The sequence below is a fragment of the Nothobranchius furzeri genome, chromosome 6, assembly GCF_043380555.1.
Source record: "Nothobranchius furzeri strain GRZ-AD chromosome 6, NfurGRZ-RIMD1, whole genome shotgun sequence".
NCBI classification, from domain to species: domain Eukaryota; kingdom Metazoa; phylum Chordata; class Actinopteri; order Cyprinodontiformes; family Nothobranchiidae; genus Nothobranchius; species Nothobranchius furzeri.
The window spans coordinates 57,574,279-57,592,324 of NC_091746.1; the positions used below are offsets into that span (position 1 = coordinate 57,574,279).

An 18,046-nucleotide genomic window follows, 5' to 3' on the forward strand; every position below is an offset into this window, starting at 1 on the left:
GCACTACGAACTGAGCTCTGCGTACGTAGCCCTCTTGTGCTCGTGGGCCTCTTCAATGTTGTCTTCCCAGGGGACTGTCAGCTCCAGGATGGCCACTTGCTTGGTACGCTCTGCTGTTAGCACCATATCTGGGCAGAGAGAAGTGCCTGGGAACATGAGCTGTCTGCCTATGTCAACGTGAAGCTGCCAATCTCAAATGTTGGAGAGGAGGACCATACTATATTCTCCCTGTAATCCACAGGCTTCTCCAAATGCTGTTTTCCCAAAAGTCTTTGGACTCCCCAGACAGGAATCTTACGTGGAGCACCTGATTGTAGCCCCTTTATGGTGAACTGATGTTCTTTTCATTCCGGATAACGGCCCCATCAGTGCTCACATGAAAATGTGCCTATAACCATTCCCATCAGAATGCTTTTCAACGATAAGATAACGAAGATCTTGAGAGAGTTCTTTGCCTTTACCTATCATGAAGTCTTTCCTGTGTGCCTCCTGGGTAATGAGAAGCCAGTGTAGGCCATCAATCAGGACTTAAGCCGGGCGTACACTGTGCGACTTTTTCACTTTTTTGAGCCGATTTTCCAGTCGTGCGAGAAGCCACGACATCGGGGCGAGTTTTGCGCCGAGCGGTCGTGTAGTGTACAGGGGGTTACGAGAGGCGATTAACACCACGTGACCAGCCGCCGATCAGCAGTCGTGAGGTCGCAGGGACTTCTGGTGTGTTTAATATTTCGCTCGTCCCTCGTGAGGGTATCGCACTGTTGAAGCGGCGCTGCGAGCAGCTACGATCCAAAAAGTATCAGAACCGCTCACGGCGCATGCGCGCGCAATCCTGCATCAACGCCGGCCGGTCGCTCGCTATTTCCCTAATAACACACGCTGTTCGTTTTTGTTTCTACACGTTTTTTTACTCACAAAGATTGTCAAGAAAGCGTGTTTGTCGTGTTCATGTCAAATTAAACTGATCACAAAACACAGATTCACTTTCTTTATTTCGTTTTCCTCATCCAACCCCCATAAATCCCTGTGTGTCCTCCTGCAGCACTCCCGAAGAACAACAGGCAAGACAAAAAAGTCTGACGTGTTGAGTAAAAACTGCTATTTTTAGCACATTTTTAGGGCCGACGTGTTGCTACCAGACGTACAGTGTGAGCAGTCAGGTCGCATGCGAGAACTGGGTCGTGCAGTGTGAGCACATGACTCGTGAGATCTGCTCTGCGAGGAAGTCGTACAGTTTGAGCTGAAGCTGAACGCTGCGAGTGAAAAAGTCGCACAGTGTACGCCCGGCTTTAAGCAGCTGATATCTAATGTTACTGATAGTGGGTGGGGTTTCTCTCTCAATACCAACAGATAACAGGTGATCTCCCGGCTTTCTACACCATTTTGCACCTTGTAATCTTCATACATTTAATACTTTTTCACTTTATTACACATAACTCTATTTACGGACTTAAGTATTTATATGTCTTTGCTTGAATTAAATACTAAAGTTAATATTGACATGTTGTGGAAATTTTGTGTCAATAGCTCACTTAGAAGAACCCTTAGTGATAAAATAGCTGAAACAAGCCCTGTACAGAGTCCAGTCAGCTGTGCTTCTGCTTAGTCTTCCATTGCAGTGACAAACTGTCCGATGTAAAAAAATTTGGGGAGGTTTTCAACATATTTTCTTCAGCTTTTGACAGCTGCTGCTCTATTGGTTGTGAGATTAATAAAAGCAGCAACTTGTTGATAGATTTGACCGGCATCATCGTTTAAAAGTTCTGTCACTGTTCCTCAGTAGAAATGAATGAACTGGGGGCAAACGGAGACCCATCCAAGATGGCGGCCAGCCTCTATGGCAGCTCCAATACACAGTACTAGTCCACAGGGCGTCTACGTATGTATGTCTGTGCTTGCAGGAACCAGAAGAGTCTTAAAAAGATGATTTTATAAACAAACTTGAAATTTGGATAAAGTTGATAGTGATGGATGATGCTTGTTGTGAACAAAACCTGCAAGAAATGAGGCATAAATATTAGAGTTGTTATGTGTTTGTACCTATAGATGCAGGAAAGCTAACACTGATAGAAGAAAGAAAGAACCCAGGGTGTAGTCAGTGAAGATATTAAAGTTTAAATAGATGAAAGAAAGATTCAGCGAATACCTCCTAATCCATCGTGACCTACACTCCTATAAAACAAAAAGCTTCAGCTCTGAAATGTTCCTCTCAGTTCTCAGTCATGAAGATTATTAAAAATCTGTGGGTGAGCACCGATCAGCCTGAATAACGGCTCAGAAGTGGAAGTGATGTTCACAAGACAATGGGTGAAAATTCGGAGTCTGCCGGGCAGAGCTCACACTTGATGCGTGGAAGTGTTTGCTCTGTTGGCGTGCTTCATCTGAAACAAAAGAAAAAAGTTCAAATGAAGATTTCCTCCAGCACATCGTTACAATTATCTGAGCAGCACCGGAACCCGGAGAGCTGCTCTTTGCATTTACATGATTTCCTAAATGACACGGCTGTCGAAACTTTTCAACAACTTCAACGTTTTCCTGCTTTTATTTCAGTTTTTAATGCAGGATTTGTTTTAGAAGACCTAGATTACTTTTAAATATTTGTATCTCTAATAAAACATCATACCATAATACCAAGATACTGCAAAAACCAAATGCATCATAATTTACCTTTATTTTGTTTGTATTGTGATGCTTACATGTATTCTGCTTCTTTTTGGTACATTTGCTGCAGCAGGGGTTCCAGGGAAAATGGTAAATGGCCTGTATTTGATATAGGGCTGAAACGATTCCTCGAGTACCTCGAATAATTCAAGTACAAAAAATCCTCGAGTCAAATTTTCTGCCTCGAAGCTTCGTTTAATTCATGTTTAATTAATTCATGGCTTTGCAATCGCCCGTGGTCATGTTTCACCCGGACCGAAATAAGTGACGCACATACACACTGCACTGAATGCACACGCGAGTAGCGAATGTAACTTAACTTTCTCTTAAGCCATGGCAGACAACTTGAACCCCGGTGGAGTGCGAAAAAGACAGAAAAAGTCAAAGGTGTGGGACCATTTTTCACGTCGTAAGGTGGAAAACGTACTCCAGTGTAGATACTGTAAAATGGATGTAGCCTACCACAACACCACATCCTCCGTGCTGCAGCACCTGTAAATGTCACTTCTGCAAGCGGACTCGGAGCCTCTACAAGATAATGCATTTTAGCCTGTATTTCTATATATTCTGCGGACACTGCGACTTTTTCGTTTGTAGCACTCAGTTTCAGCTCACGGCTTGACCGCGGCTCACAAATGACGGCTCACTTGACCGCGGTCGTACGTCTGGTAGCAACACGTCGGACTTCAAATGTGCTAAAAAATAGCAGTTTTTACACAATATGTCGGACTTTTTATTGTGTTGTTATTGATATTTGTTGTCCCTCAGGATTGCTGCAGGAGGACAGGTATTTATGAGAGGAAAACGAAAGTAAATAAATGTTTTGTGATCACTAATATTTGACATAACCACAGCAAACATGCTTTCTCGACAAATCCTTGTTATTTTGTGAGAAAAAAAGTGTAGAAATTAAAACGGACGTGTGTTAATAGGAAAACAGCCGGCGAGCTGTTTGCGCATGCGCCTTGAGCGGTTCTGGTTCTGTTTGGGCCGCAGCCGCTCGCAGCGCTACAACAGTTATCCTCCTAGTTTTTGCCTGGCTTGCCTGGCCAGCAGATTCTCACACGAGGGGAAAATCGGCTCAGGTTGTATACTTATTTTTTGCACAGGCATTTGTTTAATGTGAAGTAAAGTTGAAGTGCTGAAGATTTGAAAACTAATTTTGAATAAAACTTGAAGAATAACTGGCAACTGCTTGCTCATTTTAACAGGTCTTTCATAATTATAACATGCTATTTGATATAATGGTTTACAAACACAAAAGGGTTTATTAGAGTACTCGATTAATCGAAAAAAAGATTCGATAGAGTACTCGATTACAAAAATATTTGATAGCTGCAGCCCTAATTTGATATAGCACCTTCTGGAATCCTGGAACCCCTCAAGGCGCTTTACAACACAATCAGTCATTCACCCATTCACACACACATTCACACACTGGTGGGGATGAGCTACAATGTAGCCACAGCTGCCCTGGGGCGCACTGACAGAGGCGAGGCTGCCGAGCACTGGTGCCACCGGTCCCTCCGACCACCACCAGCAGACAACGTGGGTTAAGTGTCTTGCCCAAGGACACAACGACAGCGACAGGCTGAGCGGGGCTCGAACCTGCAACCTTCCGATTGCGGGGTGAGCACTTAACTCCTGTGCCACCGTTGCCGTCTAAGAATGCTTTTTATTACTGTGCAAACCCTCATATCACAGGACTTGAATAGTGGATATTTACCCAGAAGGCCATTGCACACGCATGCCCAAGCTGCTGGTCGTAAACCCATTTGTCTTGTATTGCTGTGTGTTGCTCCATGTGGCTGTAGTACACTTGTGATAATCCCAGCAGAGAGTTTGGTCTGCATCTACAAATCTCATAGCCTAGAAATCTAGACGGAAGCAAAAATGGTCGCGCTCTGCAGGTAGGCCTGTGTGTTCACATAGGTAGGATGGCTTGCCAGGCTACAAATCTCATACTTTTAGAATCATTGAATAGAAAAACAGATGCAGAATTAGAGTTTGAAGACAGCTTTGTTAAGTTGATGAGAAGGTTCTTTGAGTGATCCAGCATTTTTCAAGGAGACAACAATGAATCAACATGGCTTCCTAATGATCAACGCTCTGATTTTAGTGTTGAAATTCTTGTCCCACACATCACCTCAGACATACCAGAGGAAGTTGGATAATAATGACACCGCCCTGCAGCACCCTCACAAGTTTGCTCAGCTTGAGGCTCTCCTTTGTTGATCATAGAGAGGTTTTGTTTTAAAGCTTTGGTGATTTTTTTTTGGCTGGATTTTTTTCACCAAGTCATTACGGAATCTGCTTTTGCCATGTGTTATTTTGTAGGTGAGGGATTGTTCTGCACAAAATCAGATCTGGTGTGCAGATGTCACTTTCCAGACATCTGGATGGTTGCAGCAAATTTGATCTCCAGTTTTCCTTCTCTGCAAAAAGCCAAATTCTCTATGGCACCTAGTCTGCAGAAACAATCAGATCTTCCTATCTCTTGTTTCTCAATCTGGGTAAATCTGGTGTGTGCAGCAGACTGATGCAACCTAAATTGGAAGCATCATGTGGTTACTTCTCCATTTTCTTCCTTTCTTAACTTTCTCTGAACTAAAGATGCATTGATTTCTCTCTGACGTTGTCATCTCATCTCTGCAAGAAATCGATTTCCTTGATTCTTGCTACTCGATGTTTTTCCCGGGGATTTTATTTTTTCTTTTCTCTGAAAAGTTGGCTGTCATTTTCAATCAGCTGGTCATTAATTATAGAAGCTGTGCAGGTGATGCACATCCTGTGTCATTTTGCCAGATGATTTATCAGCAGCCATGGTGCCTGTCGTGTATTAATTTTCCACACTTGAGGACTGTTCCATCATGAGGTGGTAGCTCTAACCAACAGTTAAGGACAGAACCTCTATACTACTAATCAGCTTAATGCTGGCTTATTCAAAGGGCCTCTTTCAGACCGAGCAGCTGCTGTTAGACCATTTGAGTAGAGGGTGTGACTGCTGGCAGAGCTCGCTGATGCAGAGAGACCGGTTGGTGATTAACAAATGTCAGTAGACTGGAATCTGGGGAGCCCAGTCAGATGGCTTTGTCCTACCACCAAAGGTCTTCCAGGTGGCTCAGTCATCCCTTCTTCTCCTCCCACCACTCCCTTTCCTTCAGGCTCTCTGCTGCTCTCCTCTTTTTGCTTCTTTCTGCTCCCTTTTTCTCATCTTCTGAAGGTTTAAGAGCTCTGAGATGAAGACGTTCAGGCTTGTCTTGCATTTTTAGACCCCTTCCTCCAGAGCAGTTGGCAGCTTCTACAAAATGCATCAGCTTTCTTCACATATTTCTGGTGTTTCTCACTTGCTCAGGCCTATTCTTTCTTTTTCTTGGGAGAAGGGAATCCAGCATTCTCTGAGAAATCTCCTGATGTGTGAGATAATGTTCCTGAGAAATGAAAGGACTAAGCAGAGTCAGGCTGGCGGGAGTGGGAGATGTTTTCTGCTGAGCTGTGGGCAGAGGGCTTGGGTACACTGCTGTACATCTGGCAAATAGATTTCTGTCAGCAGCTCTCCAGCGACAGGCTGCCTGCCTTTCAGGAAGAGGATCAGATCTGTGGGTCCATGTTATGTGCTGGCTGAACAGCTAAGCACACATAGTCAGTTCCTAAAATGGCTGCCCTTGAAGCTCGGCTCAGAGGAGGATCTGAGCTGCTCAGCCTCTGTCTGTTAGAGCCCCAGCTGACTAGATGAAAGCACTTGCTCTATCTCACCCATTAACTTGGTGTGGTGCAGAGACTGGCTGAAAAGACACAGCCAGCCACAAAGCAGGTGGTTGTGAAGGTTGTTTTTCCTTCTCTTCATGGGTACTTTTCTCCCTTTCTTTCTGAAAGGCTTCTCTTGATACTCATGTCAAGGAACCTGGTGTTAGGAGACAACTTAGTTCAAAGCAGCAGTGAACTGCTGAGCGAGTTGGGTGTGGACATGTGATGAGGCTGTAACCTGATCCGGGGCAACAATGGATCCCGTGGTTGCTTAGGGACAGTTTGGCTGGCTCACATGGAGCTCCCAACTAGCCAGCCAGTTGGGTTTGGGAAGTCAGGCAGAATTCCCAACTGTCTTTGTCTGGATCTACCTTGAACTTTTTAGGAGACAAAAACTGATGGTGGATTAAAGCAACTTTGCGAAATGTCTTGAACTTAAGTTGCTGGACTTTGTAAATAGAATACATCTCCAAACTATTCTCAGCATTACAGTTTACCTACTTATTGTCTCCAGTGACATCATAGTCAACTGGTTTATCTTGTTAACAAAGTTGAAAATTTAGACTATCAAAATGTACAAGAGTGGACAAAACATCTCACCCCGGCTTTCCACCGGAGCCGTCAGCAGCACGTTTCTGCAGCAGCACGTCATAGCTGCTGATAGGAACCGCTGTGGTCAACAGAACCTTTTCCACTGGAGCCGTCGGCAGCCGTCAGCAGCGCGAGTCGGCCGCGTCTCAGGAGCAGCATGTCGCGGCCTTTACGCGCCGGTTCTATTTTCTACGCGCGACGCCTCTGAAACGGGTCAAGTTCGACATTTTTGGGGAAGGAAAGACAGGAAATCGGACGCGGAAATGGAGAGAAGCTCCCGAGATTTTCAGAATAAAGAACGTACTGCCTTCCAGCTGCTTTACTTTTAAAACAGTTACTAACTGTGCGTCCCCATGAGAAGTTATCACCTAGCTAGCGGTCTCCTTTGTTTTTCAGGTCCGTATTGGCGATTATAAAACGGACAGAACATAAAACACAAACCTTTTGGAGCCATGTTGTAGTTTTCCCGTGCTTGTTGTTGTGTTTACTGACGAAGTCACTCGTGTGACTTCGTGCTCGGTCGGTGACAGCTGCTCCCCTGCTGCTTTGCGTCTCGTGGGAAGGGCCAAGCAGCAGCTTACGCGAGCAAGACGTGCTGCTGCAGTAACGTGCTGCTGACGGCTCCCGTGGAAAGCCGGGGTCAGTCTACTTCTGCTGTTCCAAAGTGAAGCCAAGTGTTTGCCTGAGCTGCCATGTTGAATTTCAGTATGTGGCACCTAAAATCCCGCCTACCCAAAACCACACGATCACAATGTGTATAAATAGCTCATAAATTCATTTAATAGATAAGTGAATATTTGAACATAGAGACATAAGGAAACTGTTTACCAACGGGAATGAAGTAATTGACAAAAATATTCAAGGTGCATGTTTTTAGTCAGAATATTATTTCACTATGGCTATATCCACAGACCCTTGGTTTAACCTTCCTGACCTTTAAGCCAGCTGAATCATTTCTGAGTCGAAGTAACGTTTGTGTTCTCCATGGCATTTGTACGCCATCGCTACAAGACCTGCTGAGGATAACGATCAACATACACGGGGCACTCTAGGATACATCTAAGACACAACAATCAAATAAAGACAAAGGTTTTAAATTATGTGTCCGCCTTCTACCTTGGGTTGCTAAATGATACATGCTAGCTCTTTAATAGCTCAGTGAGGAAAGTTAAAGTCATCACACACTGGTGAAATTCATTTCTGCATTTGACCCATCCTCGTGGGGAGTGGTGAGCTACAGCTGTGGCTGCGCTCGGGAACTATTTGGTGGTTAACCCTCCAATCCAACCCCTTTAAAGCTGTTTGTCAAGCAGGGAGGCATTGAGTCCCATTTTTAAAGTCTTTCGTATAACCCGACCGGCATTTGCACCTATCGCCTGGTGTCTGAGCTGCCGTGGCGGCACGTCGACCGTGTGCATTTTGTCGCCTTTTCAAGATTTCTTTCTTTTGGCAGCGCTATCATGGACAATAATAATTATGGCTGCGTTCAACTCTCAGTGCCGGTCAATTATTTATTCAACACAAAAATCAAAGTATGTTTGTGGGGAAAACATTCAAGCAGCACAAAAACATGTTCAGGCTGCACGCCTGGGAAAAACCTGTATTCATATATTTAGTCCCACATTTCCATCGTCTATGCAGCATAGTGCTGAATTTGTGTTTTGTTCTACAATCCCATCATGAGAGGGAATGTGAGCAATGATGGTTAAAAAAAACTATCTCAGGTTAACTGTATTTTCATGTATAAATTGGACAAACTTCAGGCACTTCATTCTCGGTTGGTGTAATTCAAGCCCTGAATACAACACACATTTCAAATCGGAGTGCTCCAGTAATTGAGCTAATGTCTGAAGGCCTAGTTATTTGTAATGTCATTCCTCTTGCAGACATGTTTGTAGCCATCTAAGATCTCCAGTTTTTCACTTAAAGGCGTGGTTGACTGAAAAAACATTTTTTTAATGATTATTACTGATTATAATCGTTAATGCGCAAGCTGAACATGAAAATATGGACTTATTGACTCGAGACAGGAAGGCTGTTGCTGTTTTAACGTCCAGAACCAGCAGAGAGTCTTGTTCAACAGAAGCTAACTGCTAGCATTAGCAACTCACTCACACTGCAGAAGCTCCTCTTGGCTCGTTATTCGTGGAGATAAAACATCCATGACCCTGAGCAAACAGAGTTAGTGGTAGAGTCATGTTTCCTTTATCCAATCCAAGGAAAGATGTCTAATATCAAGAAATTAGACTCCAAATTCTCCCGTTTGTAGCACAGCTCTGATGTTGCAGACTTGATCCTGCTGGGCTAGGGGCTTTTTCGTGCCCTGAGTTCTGCCTGCAAGGCATTCATTCCTACTAGAGACCACTGCAAATCTATTGATTAAACAAGTAATCTACACCTTTAAAGAAATCTGATCACCTTTCTTTTTCCTGTATCTACCCACTATTCAGTTTGGTTTTTAGACATCAACAAATCAAATCAAAGATACTTTATTAATCCCAGAGGGAAATTAGAGTTGGACATAAGAAGTGGAAGACCGTAAACCTTGAATCTCAGCGTTCTTCGTTGTCGAGCTCCAGATTTCATGAAATATGTCGTTCAGCCACTTAAAGCAGGACATTAGTTTGAAGCAGGCTGTTTTCATCACATGTTGCTCCTTTAATCTCAAGGCAGGCCTGTGGTAACTGGCCTGTTAGCTAAATCGCAACATCTGTCAAAGCATGTTTCCAAAATGACTCTACCTTGTGCTGACGATTTCTCCCGAAGATGACTTAATAGATATCACTACTGCACTACTATTACTTTCTTCCATTCTGCAGCTTTTTGTAAGACCGGGAGTGAAGTTTGCTCTCCCCTTAGTGGAACTGACCATTATTACCTCACAACTGTTCATTTATATTCACTAAAACAGACTCCTATCTGTTTCCTGTCTGCTGCAGAGCGCTTTCAGTGCTCCGGATGTAAAGAAAGGATAGATGCTGCCCTTGGATCTGGAAATTGAAGCCTTTTTAAAAATTACAAAGAGCCCTAGTTTGAAGATTCTTTCTCTTAAAGGATGTGATGACCATGTGTAATTGTCACAGAAACATCTTGCTTTGCTCAAAAATCTGAATGAATGGATTTTGCAAGTTAAGGTTTGAAACGGTGCTCCATAGCTGACAGGTTTATCATAATGAGAGACGATTGGTAAAAACTCTCGAAGATGAGCGGTCATGTCTGAACCTGAACAACCAGGACACCCGGAAACATAAAGCTTTCGTTTCTTGGCTGATTCATTCAATCTTTAGAGCAGTTAATACAGTCAGATGGAATCGTCTGCTCTAAATACTGAGCCGTGGGGCTGCTCCCCAGCTGTTGCTTATCCCAAGGTAGAAAAAATGGGACAAATCAAGCCATAATCCCTCCTCAGTCCCTCCATTGTTCTTGGAATAATGCAATGCTAAAAACCTCAACCTGCAGCATCTGCTGAATCCTTTCCTCTGCTTTGTCATGTTGGAGCATCAGTACCCATGAATGTACAAATACATTTGTATTTTTTAAATGTTGTAAAACTATTTCAGTATAAACCCCATTTTTTCCTTATAAATAATTGCACATACCTTTTTACATAAATCACCAATACTATAGTAGAGTTGTGTTAGTCAAACCACTGTCTTTTATTTAATATAAACCTTTCTCTGATTACTATCTGAGTCATCAGAAGTGACAACTTTGCACATAAAATTTTCTTCCAAGAATAATTTAGCAAAAATGTGAAAAAGGCGTCTAATGTTTCCAACTTTCTTTGGTGATTTAAAAAAAAACATGAAAGGTCTTTTAATTAAGGCCGGAAATTGAACAACTCCTTATTTAAATCATTTTTAAATGATCACAGCTTTGTCTTTCTCATCATTTGCAAAAGTGTGTCAACATTTAGCTCTTGATTATTCATTGTTCACAGCAGGAATCTCTTTTGTAATCATCTAAGATGATAACTAAGCTTATAGTTATGGAAGGGTGTGTTTAATTCTCCGATTTTAGCAATAAAACTGTGGTAAGAATAGCAAATGTGAGTGCCTGTGAATTATATTTCTTATTTGAGTGAGAAAAGTAAAAAAAAAAAAAATAGCCACATTCTGATGATTTCCTGTCTTTTACTTCACAGGTTTCCCTGATTTTCCAGGGAGTTCTCCCCTCTTTTCAGTGATGGAGGTGTTGCAGTGTGACGGCTGTGACTTTCGTGCTGAGTCTTACGATGACTTGAAGACCCACATTCAGGAAGTGCACACGGCTTTCCTGCAGCCTTCAGATGCAGATGAGTCTGACTCTCTGAGAGAGGAGGATGAAGACGAGGAGGAAGAGGAGGAAAATGAGGATAAGGATGACAAGGATTACCCGCCTTCTAAAGCTGGAATGAGTACGCTTCACAAAATAATCAGATGTTGCTGTTATGTTTATTTAGGATTAAGAAAAACTTCTTCATCTCTTGTTTTTCAGAGCAGAATGTGTATCTCTTTGAGTAGGATGCTAATTTACGGTATCTGGCATTTCGTGTTTTTTGTTTCTGTTTTAGGCCCCACCTCCGCTGATGGCCCCAATCAAACAACACAAAAACACACTCCTGAAACCCCGCTTCCATTTTACCAGTGCAAGTTCTGTGTCCGTTACTTTAGATCAAAGTCTTTCTTAAGAAATCACACCAAAAAGATGCATAATGTGACAGAGGATGATTCAGATGCAAGCATCTCTTCAGAGACCTTCAAGCAGCCCAGCTACACTGTAATAATGCACAATGATCATTCAAAAGTGTATTCCTGTCAGCATTGCACATACAAGTCTCCCCGCAAAGCAAGGATACTGAAACATCAACTGATGTATCATAGCAAAGTTCCATCCAAAAATGCTGGGGATGCTCCAGAGAACATCGAGAGCGAGGAGGAATCGGACGCAGCTAGCGGAACAGAGAAGGGAACTTTTCCCTGTGAATGGTGTGATTACCAAACTGACCAGAAGGACAGCTGGACTGATCACCTGAAGGAACACAGTGACAAGGTTAAGATAGTTTCCAGCTCTGAGGAACCAGAAGGGGAGCCACATGCAAACTCACCCAAAGCAGACTCTCCCCCTTCTTCCCAAAGCTCAACTATAACAAAGGTGCAATTTTCTGAAGAGGAGCCTGATAAAATACCAGAGAAAGACTCAAGAAAGACAGTTGCAGAAATCTCATCAATTCATTACGCACAACAAATAAGTGCAGTTACGCCCAATAGCACAGGTTCTTCCATTTTATCTAAGAGGTTTGCTTCATCTGATGCCCCCAATAGTGTCATAGAAATGGATGCTAACTTAGTCAATCGGGATGATTCAAGGAGCAGCTTAGATGATGATGATGATGACGATGAAGAGTTGGGTGATATAGACGATCCCAGCTACACTGGGACTCTGTCTGCAGATGCAAAACAGTTACTAACAGATGTTGATAATAAATTACTGGAAACTAAGGGAATTCCCTTCAGGAAGTACATGAACCGATTCCAGTGCCCCTTCTGCTCCTTCCTCACCATGCACAGGCGCAGCATCTCCCGCCACATTGAAAACATTCACCTTTCTGGGAAAGCCACCGTATTCAAATGTGATGAGTGCCCGTTCATTTGCACCAGCTCTTTGAAATTAAGTGCGCACAAGCAGAGCCACAACCCCTCAGATTTAGAGACACTGGACCTTACAAGTGATAGCCCAGAGCCTCAGAATGACAGCACTGCAGAGCCAGTTAATGGAGGGAGTGTTAGCTCCAGGGTAAATGGAAAAAGGACAACCAGCACATCAAGTGACCAGCAGAATCCCCATCGCTGCACACTATGCAGCTTCTCTACCACCACCCTGAAAGGGCTGAGGGTCCACCAGCAGCACAAGCATTTCTACTGTGATGACCTAGATTCTACCGCCTTTGAAACCCAGATGACTGACCAGACAGATTCTGAAGTGGAGGCTTCTCCTGTCTTTGTACAAAAAACCCAGACACCCATTTTGGGACTTGCCACTAAAAAGCCCTTAGTTACAGGGAAAAGAGCCAGGAAGTCCATCAATGACTTGCCTTTGGATTTGTCGTCAGTCAAAAAGAGAACTAGAATAGATGAAATTGCCAGCAATCTTCAAAGTAAGATAAGCCAAAGCCAGCAAGACATGATTATCAACCTGGATGAAATAGATGATGAAGAAGCAGGAGAAATAGCCAGTGCTGATGAAAGTAGAAACCACGACAACACAAATCCTATCTTTACTTACACTGTGCAACAGCTTAATCGAGAATCCGCAATCCCCAACGAAGGCAGGATTGGGAAAAGAAAAAGCAACCCCAAGTCAAAGCCTAGAAGCATCCCTATATCCTTGACTCTTTCAGATGATAGTGAAAATATTTCAGTTGATGCCAGTGATGGCACCGTCCATGAAAACTTGGACTATGCTGAGGATCCTGGAACAACACGGTTTTACTGCAAACACTGTGATTACCACAACAAATCAGCTCGGAGCGTCAGCACTCACTACCAGAGGATGCACCCTTACATTAAATTCAGCTTTAAGTACATCCTGGACCCCGAAGACCAGAGTGCAGTCTTCCGCTGTTTGGAGTGCTACATTGAGTACAATAATTATAATGATTTGCATCAACACTACATGGAGCACCACCCTGAAGCAAGCAACGTGCTCAACTTTAACCAACCACATCTGCTGTACATGTGCCGCTTTTGCTCATACACAAGCCCCAATGTTAGGAGCTTGATGCCTCATTACCAAAGAATGCATCCCACTGTGAAGATCAACAACGCCATGATCTTCTCTAGCTATATCGTAGAGCAGAGTCCCAAAACCAGCGAATCACAAACTCTGAGGGAAATACTAAATTCTGGCCCCAAAAGTTTTACCTCATCCACTTCAGTGGCGAGGTCCTCTTCAAGCCCGGTGATGAAAGCTTGTCCCAAGTCCCCTGAATCGAGTGCAGAAGCAGAACCCCTCAAAGAAACTGGGAGCAGTAACGTGGTACTCTACGACTGTGATGTGTGTTCTTTTGCTAGCCCCAATATGCACTCAGTGTTGGTCCACTACCAAAAGAAACACCCAGAGCAGAAGGCGTCTTATTTCCGCATACAGAAAACCATGAAAGTGATTTCAGTGGATCAGTCCCAACCTGCAGCAAATTCTTCCTTCAGCCCCGGGATGTTTGCATCCTCTCCAAAACAATCGAATGCGTTAGTTTATGGATCAGATGAAGATACGTACTACTGTAAACACTGTGTGTACAGTAATAGATCTGTGGTTGGCGTTTTGGTCCATTATCAAAAAAGACACCCAGAGGTAAAAGTGACTGCTAAATACATAAAACATGGCCCGCCCACCCCTGGCTTGATGAAATTAATGGACGAATTACAAATTGCGACTCCTAAACAGTTTTTGAAGCAGTTTCAAAATAATGGCCATGATGGTTCCAGTAACTCAAGTCCTAAGCAAGGCAGTGGTGAAAAAGGTGAAGACGAGCTCTTCTTCTGTCAGCACTGTGATTATGGCAACCGCACTGTAAAAGGAGTGCTTATCCACTACCAGAAAAAACACAGGGAAACCAAGGCCAATGCTGACCTTGTGCGTCGTCACACTGCAGTTGTGAGGAGTCAACGTGAGCGTGCACAGATGGTCCAGTCTGGCGGTGTTTCCTCTGCAGCAATCACTACTCCTCAAGACCCTGAAAATGATGCGCCTTTGCGTTCTCTTAAGTGCAGACACTGTTCCTTTACGACCCCTTATGTCTATGCTCTAAAGAAGCATCTAAAGAAGGAGCACCCCACAGTAAAAGCCACAGCCATGACCATTTTACACTGGGCTTACCAAGATGGCATACTAGAGGCAGGCTATCACTGCGAGTGGTGCATTTACTCTCATTCTGATCCCCAAGGTCTGTTGCTTCACTACCAAAGACGCCACCCTGAACATAATGTTGATTATGCGTACATGGCTAGCAAGTTGTGGGCTGGCCCTGAAACCACTCAACAAGGGGTAAATATGGAAACAAAACATTACAAATGTAAAGACTGTGCCTTTGAGGCTCTTACAATATGGGACATTACTAGTCATTACCAGGCAGTCCACCCCTGGGCTATCAAAGAAGACGAATCTGTACTTTTGGATATCATCAAAGGGAATGGCTCAGCTGAAAACATCCAACAACAGATTGCAAAGGAACATGAATCTCTAAATTGTCAGCTTGATGATGGAACACTAGTCATTGTTACTCCTCAAGAAACTAATCCCCACCTCTCTCATCCACGCCTTTCCATTTCTAATAACCCTTACCAGTGTACTGTATGTTTGTCAGAGTACAACAGCCTCCATGGCCTCCTCACTCACTATGGCAAGAAGCACCCAGGCATGAAAGTAAAAGCTGCCGACTTTGCACAGGAAGCGGACATAAACCCCAGCTCTGTGTATAAATGCCGTCACTGTCCATACGTGAACTCTCGCATCCACGGAGTCTTAACCCACTATCAAAAACGACACCCGCTGGTAAAAGTCACAGCAGAAGACTTTGCAGATGATATAGAGCAAATTTCAGAGTTGCATGAAGGAGAGGACAAATTCAAAACTCAAAGGCAGGGCTATGGAGCATACAGATGCAAAATGTGCCCGTACACACACGGGACTCTGGAGAAACTCAAAATCCATTATGAGAAATATCACAACCAGTCTGCCTCTGATATATTCTCAGTATCTCTGACAAATTTTGCCCCTGGTAAAGATTTTGAGCCAGTAGCTGAATGCAGTGCCAGTAACATGTCCAGCACATCTAAAGTCCAGGAGGTGAGTGAGTTGGACTACGCCCTCTCCCATTTACCCATCAATAAGCCAGAAAAACATGCTGTGTTTAAGTGTCAGCTTTGCAAGTATTTTTGCTCAACAAGAAAGGGAATTGCTCGCCACTATCGTATCAAACACAACAATGTGCGTGCTCAACCAGAGGGTAAGAACAATGTCTTCAAATGTGCTCTGTGCTCATACACGAACCCTATTCGCAAAGGCCTGGCAGCGCACTACCAGAAGCGGCACGATATCGATGCTTATTACACTCATTGTCTAGCTGCCTCAAAGACCATGAGCGACAAGCCTTGCAAAGTACTGGCACAGCCACCGTTGGAAGGGGAATGTTCAGAAATGAGCGAAGACCTACGTTTGGCTGTGGAGCGACGGCGGTGCAATCTTTGCGGCTTCCAGGCCTTCAGCAGGAAGAGTATTGTTTCACACTACATCAAACGCCACCCCGGTGTCTTCCCCAAGAAGCAACACTCTAGCAAACTTGGCCGCTACTTTACAGTTATTTATGCCAAAGAGCCAGAAAAGGTTGAAGTCAGCGAAATGGATGAAGAGGACAATAAAGTCTTGGAGGTTCCTGAACCAGAGCAGGACAGCGATGGTGACTGGCTGCCATTCAAGTGTCTGAAATGCTTCCGGTTGTCCTTTAATACAGGCCAGCTGTTATCTATGCACTATAATGACTACCACAGCGTAGACTTGAAGAGAGACTTTTTAGTAGCATCTGATCCCGAGGACGAGGAGTTGGAGTTGTACCGATGTTCTCACTGTGAGTTGAAGTTTTTATCGCTTCCTCCTCTGGCTAACCATCTTCTCAGTCACACACTGGAGTTTGAGAGAAGAGCCACGAAACAGGAGAAGAAGAGGCCACAATTCATTGAGCAGAAACCAGGGCAACTTCAAGAAAAGGTAAGCTTTAACTGCAAAACCTATAAAACACTAAACACAAGAAAAAAATAGGTTGTATGTGTATGTGTGAGCATGAGGGAGGGAGTGTGTGACTGTCTGTGTATGACTGTATATGTCAGGTGGGGCCTTTGACTCCTCCCCTCTCCTGGGGCTTCTTTTGATGCTATACATCTTCGTCTCCTCTCCCCCTGCCACACCTGGTGTGGAGTGCGGTCCCTTGGTCTGCCTGAGTGTTCGTGGCTCCCGGGTCAGGGGGTTTAAGATTTTTGGCGTCAGCCTGATCAATCCCGGTGGCTGCCTGGTGGGATCTGGGTCCCTGGGCTCTGCAGGATCCCCAGCGGGGGTGGTCGCCCCTGGGTCCCGGGTCGCTTGGTTCCGGACTCAGCCGGCTAGTGGGTGGGAGGCTGCAGGCGGGCCTGTGGGTTTGCTGCTGATATCTCCCGGGACTCTGCCGGCTGCTGGTTGTGGCCCACCGAGGCGATCCCCTGCACCTCTCGAGGGGGGTTTTCAAGGGGGCTTTTCAGTCTCCCTGGGGCCCCTGTGCTCTGGGGCAGCTCCTGGATCTCTGGGACTTGGAGCTCCCTCCATCTCCTCCACGTCTTTGGGGGGCGGATCTGTGGCCCCTCACACTCTCTATTGGACACTCCTATAGAGAAACCTTACATATACAAGCGCATGTACGCACACAGGTGCTCACATGGTGCTCTCATAAGTATGGACTTGGGCACGTTCAACACATGTCTTAAGGCTGTGGTTGGCACTTAATGCACTGTGATTTATTATCGTGATTGCTCAGTAAAACAATGTTGATTTTATATTTCTTCATCAAGTTGACGCAGTGATAGCTTGCTCCTGTTGTATTGTTGTGTGTCCCTTTTCTGCAGGTCTAGAAGTAGACCCCTGTTCAACACTGATTGTTTATTTTTGTGGAACACCCCCCCCCCCCCCCTTTTTTTTTTATGTTTTTTTTTTTTGTTTGTTTTTTGTCTTTGCCTTTCCCTTTCACCTCTTTCTCCGTGTCTGGCCGGAATTACAAAGCATTCAAAAAACAATAACAATAAAGTTTTAAGTGTCAGGCGTGACATTAACAGCAGAAGCTTTGATGCTCCACCTGAGAGTAAATCTGTAAGGTTTGTCACAAGCATTCAGACATTAATTCTGTTTGCTTCACAGCCAGACAAGACACAGGGGAAAAAAATGTACATATGAGTTTTACTTTTTGTTTTGTTTTTTTAATGTTAACTAGTGTGTACCTTATGGTAAATACTATGATTGGTTTCATTATGGGTTTGTCATTCACCGCCGC

At 44.1% G+C, this 18,046-nt stretch overlaps 1 protein-coding gene across 4 annotated transcripts in view; it reads left to right on the plus strand.

Moving 5' to 3' along the window:
* The window catches only part of znf462 (zinc finger protein 462), a 70,536-nt gene that overhangs the window by 33,473 nt on the left and 19,017 nt on the right, over positions 1 to 18,046 (plus strand). For all 4 annotated transcript variants that reach the window (XM_015942831.3, XM_015942832.3, XM_054744414.2 and 1 more), the window contains exons 2-3: positions 11,141 to 11,392; positions 11,549 to 16,740. In XM_015942831.3, the coding sequence (XP_015798317.3) occupies positions 11,182 to 11,392; positions 11,549 to 16,740 (5,403 nt within the window). In that variant the 5' untranslated portion in view covers positions 11,141 to 11,181. The remainder of the gene's footprint in view (positions 1 to 11,140; positions 11,393 to 11,548; positions 16,741 to 18,046) is intronic.